Consider the following 10,304-nt stretch of genomic DNA (forward strand, 5'->3'; position numbering starts at 1 on the left):
GTCTCCGTCTCAAAGAATACTTTCAGGACAACACTGAACAGCCCACTGATACAGAGTTACCCTCCCACCAACAGCACAAGAAGAAGAACTCCACATGGACTTCTCCTGAGGGTCCAGACTGTCATTTCGACCTATACATTGAATGCTTCTGCCGACGTGCACAGGCAGAAATTGTGGAAAAACAACATCGCTTGCCTCATAACCTAAGTCGTGCAGAACGCAATGCCATCCACAGCCTCAGAAACCACCCTGACATCATCATCAAAAGGAGGCCGCCAGACAACTCTCCCATACCAAATTCTACAGGCCACTTCCCTCAGATTCCACTGAGGAATACACTAAGAAACTGCACCATCTACTCAGGACACTCCCTACACTAAAACCGGAACAAATCAACATACCCTTAGAGCCCCGACCAGGGTTATTCTATCTACTACTCAAGATCCACAAACCCGGAAATCCTGGACGTCCCATCATCTCGGGCATTGGCACTCTCACTGAAGGACTGTCTGGATATGTGGACTCTCTGCTCAGACCCTATGCCACCAGCACTCCCAGCTATCTCCGTGACACCACTGATTTCCTGAGGAAACTACAATGCATTGGTGACCTTCCAGAAAACACCATCCTAGCCACTATGGATGTAGAGGCTCTCTACACAAACATCCCACACACGATTTCAACAGCTTCCACCTCACCATCAGCCTCAGCCTGGACCAATCTACACGGGAGGTCCACTTCCTAGACACCACGGTGCAAATAAGTGATGGTCACATTAACACCACCCTATACCGAAAACCTACCGACCGCTATGCCTACCTTCATGCCTCCAGCTTCCATCCCGGGCACACCACACGATCCATTGTCTACAGCCAAGCACTGAGGTACAACCGCATCTGCTCTAACCCCACCAACGCCTACAAAATCTCCACCAAACATTCTCAAAACTACAATACCCGCACGAGGAAATAAGGAAACAGATCAACAGAGCCAGACGTGTACCCAGAAGCCTCCTACTGCAAGACAAACCCAAGAAAGAAACCAACAGGACTCCACTGGCCATCACATACAGCCCCCAGCTAAAACCCCTCCAACGCATCATCAGGGATCTACAACCCATCCTGGACAATGATCCCACACTTTCACAGGCCTTGGGTGGCAGGCCAGTCCTCGCCCATAGACAACCTGCCAACTTGAAGCATATTCTCACCAGTAACTGCACACCACACCATAGTAACTCTAGCTCAGGAACCATTCCATGCAACAAATCTCGATGCCAACTCTGCCCACATATCTACACCAGCGACACCATCACAGGACCTAACCAGATCAGCCACACCATCACTGGTTCATTCACCTGCACCTCCACCAATGTAACATACACCATCATATGCCAGCAATGCCCCTGCTATGTACATCGGCCAAACTGGACAGTCTACGGAAAAGGACAAATGGACACAAATCAGATATTAGGAATGGCAATATACAAAAACCTGCCTCCCTGGCCACACAATAGCAGATCTTAAGGTGGCCATCCTGCAGCAAAAAAAACTTCAGGACCAGACTTCAAAGAGAAACTGCTGAGCTTCAGTTCATCTGCAAATTTGACACCATCAGCTCAGGATTAAACAAAGACTGTGAATGGTTTGCCAACTACAAAACCAGTTTCTCCTCCCTTGGTTTTCACACCTCAACTGCTAGAACAGGGCCTCATCCTCCCTGATTGAACTGACCTCGTTATCTCTAGCTTGCTTCTTGCTTGCATATATATACCTGCCCCTGGAAATTTCCACTACATGCATCCGACGAAGTGGGTATTCACCCACGAAAGCTCATGCTCCAAAACGTCTGTTAGTCTATAAGGTGCCACAGGATTCTTTGCTGCTTTTACTTGTTCTGGAGTGGCACTCAACGCCCAGCCAATCTGGTCTGTGCAGCAATGGCGGGGAGGTCACCTCAGGGCCAGATTTGAGTGCTCCCTCCTCCCACTGACCACCTCACTCTGTACTTCTCTTGCTTTGGGGCCAGGACCAGGGTCAGGTTCTTCCAGTAGGGAACCCCCACACCATATGAGCCACCCCACCAGTGGAAGCCCAGTGACTTTTTCCAGCCCTGGCTACTAGGACTAGGATGTTCTCACCCCTCCCTGTTTGGTGGCTTGGGCTCAAAGTGGCAAGGCTTGAGCATGTTCCCCACCTTCTCCGATCTATCTGCCAACTCTGCTCAGATCTGGTATACCAACCATATGGGGTATGGGATCCCATAGGCAATGTCTGATTCGGGGACACAGGCTACATCCAGTTTAGAGCACCTCTGCTGCTTAAGTACTATCTGCATGTCATCATGCGTACATGTCAAATAACTTTGCCTCTTTGCAATATCCTACAGTCAGCCAAGCAGTAAACCCAAGCTACCTCCATCCTCCTACCTTTTTCCTTACTCTGTGTGCTGATGTGGGGGACCAGCCTGAACCCACAGCTGCTGCAGAAGTTGGGAGAAGCATCTTGAGAAATGTAGTCACATTTAGGGCACTTCATACCCGCACACTGGTGCCTCAGGGAAAAGTTTTATGCCACCTGTTTCAAAGCAGGAAGAGAGACACACCCAAATGGTTAAGAGAGACAGCAAAACATTGATTGATTATTAGTGATCCTGGGCCCTTGCTAAATTTCACCCTCAGGACACTGAGAAATTGTGAAAGCAACAGAGGTCAGATAGGCAACATTTCAAGGCCTCACAAACCATTACTTAGGCATAAAATGAAACAACCTCCCTGCTTCCCACACCTCACAACCAACAGAGACTTCAGTTGTTAAGCTCATTTATTTAAAAAAGCAAGTGCAAATATTTCAAGCAAAATAAATTAATGAAAACTGTTTTAAGAGCCTAAATCATTCATAGAATGTGAGCATACAGACTTAACACAAATACAGATTTGTAAAATGTAACCCACTATTTCCTCTCCTTTGTGTGCATGTGGTAACAAGACCATTGTGCACAAAACAAACAAACTGCCACACACACACAGCTTCCTCCCCACAATCTCTTTTGCCCTTCACTTTGCTTATTTGCCTTTGGTGACATTTGCTGTAGAGTCAGTTTTGCCTGTTTGCATTATTTTTGCAAAACAGCAACAAGGGAGAGAAAAAATGTTCAGAATTCTTAAATTGAAAATCCAGCCTTAAATTCTTTGGAGCTGGGACTGGCTTGTTGTCCTGTGTGTACAGCACCCAGCACCATAGGACTGGGACTTCAGGCCTGTTACTACTCTGCAAATAATAAAGCAGAAGAAGAAAGATAACCACAAGCATGGCCTAAACTGTGGACAAAGGAACTTGGCAGGAGGCATGTACAGGGCACGGCTACACCTGCGAGGCCGGGAGGTGGGAGGGTAGGACGACAGCACAGATACATGCTGCAACGAGGGAAGCCCAGGGCCATGACACTTGGCCAAGGGGCCACAATACCTGCCCTGGCCAGGCAGGGTTACAAAGGACCCCCCCCAGCTTAGACTCCCCCAGCCCAGGGCAGCAGGGTCACCGTGCTGCTGCCAGCGCCCCTCTGGGGCAGGGGGGTGGGGGTGGGGGTGGGCCCCCCCAGCCAGCCCTGCACAGAGGAGGGGCCCCCCCCACACTCCCCTCAGCCCCCCATGGGATGCACAGCCCCAACCCCCACCAGCCCCTTACCTGCAGCCTCTCCTGCCTGAGGGGGTGGGGAGGGGCGGCAGGGGGCGGGGCCAGCATGCAGATCGGCTGGCAGCCCCTCCGGCACCCGCCAGGCACATAAAGAGAGCGTCCTCCCTATCCCAGAGCGCCTATGCTAATGAACCCCGCCGCTCGGCCAATGGCAAGGCAGGGAACGCTCGCTGTATGCAAATTGCTTCCCCAGGAAGGCACGAGGCGGAAGGAGTCGTTTCCGGACTACAAGTCCCAGGGTGCAGCGGCTGGTGATTGATCGCAGCTGTCCCCAGCCGCCTGGCCCTGGGGGCGAAAGGGAACCGCGGAGCCTGTCCCGGCCCGCGGGAGAGCAGCGGCCGGACCCTGCCGCTCCCCGGTCACGCCCGCCGGGCAGGGGAGCCCCGGGGTGCACGCAGCGCCCCCCACAGCCGGGCCCGTCCTGGCCGTGCAGGGGGGCGGGGAACCCGCCCCAGCCGAGCCCCTGGCGAGGCAGCGGAGTTGAGGCGGGTCCGTGCCCTCAGCAAAGCCCCCGCAAGCTCCCGGGGCGTCGGGCTGCCCCCTCGGTCCCCAGGCTTCTCCCCCCCAGTGCTGAGCCCCTGGCGAGGCAGCGGAGGGGGGGAAGGTCTGTGCCCTCTGCAACTCGCCCCCCCGCCAGCTCCCGGGGCTGGAACCTGGGCGTCAGGCTGCCCCCCTCCCGGGCTCTTTCCCCCCCAGTGCTGAGCCCCTGGCGAGGCAGCGGAGGGGGGGAAGGTCTGTGCCCTCTGCAACTCGCCCCCCCGCCAGCTCCCGGGGCTGGAACCTGGGCGTCAGGCTGCCCCCCCCGGGCTCTTTCCCCCCCAGTGCTGAGCCCCTGGCGAGGCAGCGGAGTGGGGGCGGGTCCGTGCCCTCAGCAAAGCCCCCGCAAGCTCCCGGGGCTGTACCCGGGGCGTCGGGCTGCCCCCTCGGTCCCCAGGCTTCTTCCCCCCCCCCCCCGGTGCTGAGCCCCTGGCGAGGCAGCGGAGTGGGGGAGGGTCCGTGGCCTCTGCAACTCCGCCCCCCCGCCAGCGATAGCCCCCCCGCCAGCTCCCGGGGCTGGAGCCTGGGCGTCGGGCTGCCCCCCCGGGCTCTTTCCCCCCCAGTGCTGAGCCCCTGGCGAGGCAGCGGAGTGGGGGCGGGTCCGTGCCCTCTGCAAAGCCCCCCCTCCCCCGCCAGCTCCCGGGGCTGTAACCGGGGCGTCGGGCTGCCCCCCCACCCGCCCCCAGGGCTCCTTCCCCCCCAGTGCTGAGCCCCTGGCGAGGCAGCGGAGTGGGGGCGGGTCCGTGCCCTCTGCAAAGCCCCCCCGCCAGCGATAGCCCCCCCTTCCCCGCCAGCGATAGCCCCCCGCCAGCTCCCGGGGCTGGAACCCGGGTGTCGGGCTGCCCCCCCGGTGCTGTGCCCGGCCGAGCTCCCCAGGGGCCGAGCCGCGAGCTGGGGCCGCTCACCTGAGCTCCGCGCCGGCTGCCGCTGCCCGGGGACCCGGCAAAGTTTCTGTTTCCGCGAGTGGGCGTCGCTGGCGAGCCGGCTAGTTTCGCTTTCCGAACGTCACCCGGGCCGGGGCCGCCCGAAGGGCTCGGACCCGCTCCCCGCTCGGGCTGGGCACCGCGGGCTGCCAGGGACCGCTACACGCGCCCTCGGGCAGCGCAGAACGGCCGGGCAGAGCTGCCGCCCCAGGGCGCCGCTGCTACAGCTGCGGGGGTGGGGAAAGGTCCCTGCGCACCACAGGGCAGCGGCTGCTTCGGCAGAACCACTTGCACTGCCAGGGCCGGTCAGAGCGGGCTGGACTCAAGGAGCCCCCCCGGCCGTCAAGGGGAAGCGTTTCGTCTCGGCAGGGGGAGGGGGGGGGACACGGTGCTGTGCCCAGGGCCTAGACACACGAGTGGGAGTCAGGGGGTTAGTCTCACAGCAGGTGCTGCCCGTAGACAGTTTTGTATTTATGTATTGTCCAAGGCCCTGAGCCTGCTAACACTTAGGTATGAGACAAAGGGCCAGAGGTAATAGCTTTTACTGGGCCAATTTCTGTTCACACAGAGCTCTTCTCCAGGCCTTGAAACGGGATTGAGAGTGTCTACACTTAAATCACTACAATGGTGCAGACACAGCATTTCAGTGTAGACACTGGATGCCTACAAGAGGGCATCTCCCATCAGCATAGACCAGGGGTTCTCAACCAGGGATTCATGGGGTATGCACAGATCTGCCAGGGGGTGCACCAACTTATCGAGATACCTGCCTAGCTCCCTTGATGCCTTCGAGGAGCAGTGGGCGCTGTCCGGGGTTCTCTGCCTGGTGTCCCCGTCAGGCTCCCTTCTTATGACCCTTTGACCACACTCCTGTCCCTGTTCTTTTATTAGTTGTCCCCCAAAATCAGTTGGGTTTTTGAGATCCTGTAGATCCTCCCCTTAGGCTGGGGGGGGGAATCTGTTAGCAGTGGGCGGGCTTTCGAGCTACATGAAAAGCACTAGCAAAGTCGATACAAACTGAAATTTTATACAATGATTTGTTTATGCTGCTCTGTATACTACACACTGAAATGGAAGTACATTTATATTTCAGTTGATTTATAACTGAATGGTAAAAATGAGAAAGTCAATAGTTTTTCACAAATAGTGTGCTGTGACACTTTTTTGTATTTTTGTGTCTGATTTTATAAGCAAGTAGTTTTTAAGTGAGGTGAAACCTGGGGGTGCGCAAGACAAATCACACTCCAGAAAGCGGTACCGTAGTCTGGGAAGGTTGAGCCACTGACAGAGATAATCCACCTCCCTGCTTCAGGTTCACACTGTACAGATACAGCTCTCCGGGCAGGTCTACACGTCAAATGCTGCAGCAGCACAAAGGCATTGTAGGGCTTCAGGGAAGATGCTAGTTAATCAGCCTCTGTGAGCCCTCGTCCAGACTAACCCGCGGCATCGGCGGGTTAAAATCGATTGCTCGGGGATCGATATATCGCGTCTAGTCTGGACGCGGTGTATCGATCCCCGAGCGCGCTTACATCGATTCCGGAACTCCATCAATCCGAACGGAGTTCCGGAATCGACGCGGAGAGCCGCGGACATCGATGCCGCCCCGTCCAGACTGGTGAGTACCTCGATTTTAGAAATTCGACTTCAGCTACGTTATTCTCGTAGCTGAAGTTGCGTATCTAAAATCGATTTTAATTCCTAGTCTGGACGTGGCCTGAGAGACAATAGGTAGGTCCGCAGAAGAAGCCGGCCTGTCGACATAGCGCTGTGCACACTGAGGATTAGATGGGTACAACTGTGTCACTCAGAGGTGTGGCCTTTTCACATCCCTGTGCGACAGAGTGCTACCGCTGTACGGTTCTAGTACAGAACTTCCCTTGGGTGTGGATTTACTCCTGAGAGAGATCACTCTACCAAAGTAAGTCCCTAGTGTAGACCAGACCTCGGAATGGCACAGCCGCTGCAACAGGTGGTCTAGCATAAGTGGTTAGCAGATAGTCTAAGGGACCATTCCATGTGAAATGACCCATTAACACCTCTGCAGTCATAGGACAGTGTGTGTGTGTGTGGGGGGGGGTTAATGGGTTGCAGATTATTGTAATAGAAGCTAAACCTTATTCCCTGCTCTGCCACAGGTTGTGTGTGTGACCTTGGACCTCCCTGGGGGAGGGGAGGTGTGATAGGTGCATTAAAGACTGAAAAGCTGTGAGATCTTCAGGCGCATGAGGAGACAAAAGGTTTTGGATAGCTTCTTGGTCACACCTTGGTCAGGTTCCACATCTCGTCCACTGAGGCCCTTGGAAGTCCATGCTGTCATGTTTTCTCTACTATGGTTACCTGTGCTAGTTTGAGTAAAGCATCATTGTGATGTAGATGTACTCAGAGAGGCATCTCCATATCTCCCAGGCCAGACGGTGCCTTCTGGCATCTTACTCATTCCTGCTGCATGGCCCTGACCTTCTCCAGTGTCTAGCTGCATTTGCCTGGGGGAGGAGATAGCTGATTTCTTTCTCTTATCACCTCCTAAGAGCTCAGGGCCCTTCTCTCTGACTGGAATGCAGCTCATGCCAGCCTATGCTGGGTTGCTGATGGGCTCAGCCGCCCTGCAGGCATATCCAGTTTGCCATCTCTGGGAGTGGCAGACAGTAATATGCAACCAGGGCAGGGGGTCATGCTATGGAGAATGGTTTTGAGACCTGCTTTCCCTGCTGGAGGTGTGTTAATTTGTAGCTGGTACAGTTGGGTGCATCTACAGCCACCACCACCCCCAAATTCCTCTACCCTAGAAATATCCATAAAAACAACCCCCACTGCAGGCAGATACAGCCAGTCCTATTCTGCCTCTGCAGCCCTTAGGGAACAGGGAAAGCTGCAAAATCCTTCCCTGCTGTAGGGAGAAATGAAAGAAGTTCTCACGAGGGGGCGCCTCTAAGACTTACAAACTCTGCTTTCGGTTTCATTTCTCTGCTGCCTGCTCAGGCAGTGCTGCGTGCAGGGTTGTAGGCATGTCGGGCCCAGGATATGAGAGGGACAAGGTGGGGGAGGTCATATCTTTTATTGGACCAACTCCTGTTGGTGAGAGAGAGAAGCATTGAAGCCACACAGAGCTCTTCTCCAGGTCTGGAAGGTCCTCTGAGCGTCACAGCAAATGTGTCCCTCATCCAGTGCACTAAAGACCCCAATAACAATGGCGGGGGTGAAACCAATCACAACGCTCTCACATGAGCTCAGACAGGAACATGATAAAAGATGGGAGGGGGGACACTTTCCACAAAGCGATCTCTCTATACCTAACTTATCAGTCCTCATCCTCAAAGGAAACCTGCACAAGGACCACTCTTCCCCTCTGCAGGCTGGCAATATGCACACACCAACCCTTAGGCTCCCTAAGCGAGTCAGGGGCCAGAGTAGAATTAACCTGTGGCTATATCTCTGGAAATAGTCCCCACAGTTAAGCTCCAATCCTGGGGTTCAGGTCCCTCTGACCCATCTGTACACCCCACTTCCTTACACTTGAGTGCCCAGGTCCTTGACTTCTGGACACAGTGCACACAGATTTGCTGCCTCTGTGGAAGCAATGTCCTGCAGTTCACTCGCTTTGCCTCCGCTCAACACTCTCTTTAGCACCTGGCACTTAGCCGATATACACATTTCTCTGACAAAGCTTAAGACAGAGTCAAATAGAAGCAAGTCTAAGGACTGAAAACTCCTGGTTACAGATAAAAGAAAAATCTAACCTGCAATCTAGAGCCGCTACTTATGAGTGAGTTCCTTTCCTGTCTAATGAAGTAATTCTCACCCAGTGGGCAGTCTGTACAGCACTTGGCCAGTCGAGAGAGCTGGTGTCCACATTTCTTACGCCACCCACCCTGGCAGTGTCCCCTCCATAATGGATGCCATCTAGGGCCTTCTGTTTCTGTTAGACAGTTCCAGACCTTTTGTGTCTCTTCCTAACCTGGGGCATTTTGTCACCTTCTGTTTGCCCCAATGTTCCCCCCTTTTGTGCCCTGTAAAGGGCCAGAGCCTGCCCCTTGTCTAGACTGTAAAAGCTTGGCTGGGCTGAGAGACGTCAGCTGTTCTCCCTCTTCACTGACTTAGCTCCTAGAACCACCTCAGCCTAGGTGAGCAGTTTCACCTCCAGCAGCTTTGGAGCACAACATCCCATGTTCCATTACTCCTACGATATTTTCCACCCATACTTCCCCCAATAACCATGACAACCAGCGAGTTCTTAGCTTTCGGCACAGACTGCACATGGCCCCCTTCGCAGAACTATCGAGCACAGGGGAGACATGCCATGTCTAGGCAAGTCTCGGGGTACAGACTCATAACTGGGTACCCCCCATCTCTTGCCCGTAAGGGCTCCGGAGCCACAGCCAGTGCCTGGGGTTTTGTCATTCCTACAAATCAAAAGGAGAAGCGATTTCTCAAAGCAGGGGCAGCTCTATGCTTTTTGCCGCCCCAAGCATGGCAGTCAGGCAGCCTTCGGCGGCATTTCTGCTGGCGGTCCACTGGTCACGTGGATTCAGCGGCGTTTCTGTGGGTGATCTGCCGGTCCCGTGCCTTCGGCGTGTGAAAGTAGAATGAATTATATTGTGAAAATAGAAAGGATTAAAGAAATGTTGTCTATACCTTTAAGAAAAACTGTTGGAATGCTGCAATCCAGGTGTCAGGAATACAGACATTCACATAGAACAACTGCACCATTTAAGGGCAATTGGTGAAGTATTAGCCTCAGATCCATAAAGAGTTAGTAAGGAAGTAGGATATGCATGCTGTGCCCCAGGTGAATTTTACAGTTTTGCTTTCTTTGTTCCTTTGTCTGATTCCCGCTCTTTTATCTGTATAAATAAGACTGTTTTGGCCTTGCATGGCCGCTCACATATTCTGAATGTTATTGGCAGAGCGCTATGCTAATAAAACAGAGTGGTCTGACAAATTGTGAGTCCTGATTCTAACTTTGACAGGCGTACCCACCGCTGAATTGCCACCAAAGCCGTGGGACCAGCAGACCTCCCGCAGGCATGTCGCCGAAGGCAGCCTGACTGCTGCCCTCTCAGCGACCGGGAGGCCATCCCCCATGGCTTGCTGTGCTGGTGCCTAGACCTGCCCCTGTCTCAAAGGAATGAAAGAGCCACAGACTGAG

The 10,304-nt window shown here is 54.3% G+C and overlaps 1 protein-coding gene across 9 annotated transcripts in view; it reads right to left on the reverse strand.

Annotated features, from left to right (window-relative positions):
* Window positions 1-5,264, reverse strand: part of RNF213 (ring finger protein 213) — an 86,723-nt gene extending 81,459 nt beyond the window's left edge. For 3 of the 9 annotated variants that reach the window (XM_050921020.1, XM_050921019.1, XM_050921017.1), the window contains exons 1-2: window positions 5,138-5,259; window positions 2,429-2,576 (exon numbers count right to left, since the gene is read on the reverse strand). In XM_050921020.1, the coding sequence (XP_050776977.1) occupies window positions 2,429-2,537 (109 nt within the window). In that variant the 5' untranslated portion in view covers window positions 2,538-2,576; window positions 5,138-5,259. Of the gene's footprint in view, window positions 1-2,428; window positions 2,577-3,686; window positions 3,981-5,137 lie in introns of all 9 variants that reach the window. The other 6 variants (XM_050921022.1, XM_050921021.1, XM_050921018.1 and 3 more) reach the window with 5 other exon arrangements.
* Between the last annotated feature and the right edge of the window lie 5,040 nt (window positions 5,265-10,304).

This window comes from Gopherus flavomarginatus, chromosome 12 (assembly GCF_025201925.1).
Source record: "Gopherus flavomarginatus isolate rGopFla2 chromosome 12, rGopFla2.mat.asm, whole genome shotgun sequence".
Lineage (NCBI taxonomy): Eukaryota > Metazoa > Chordata > Testudines > Testudinidae > Gopherus > Gopherus flavomarginatus.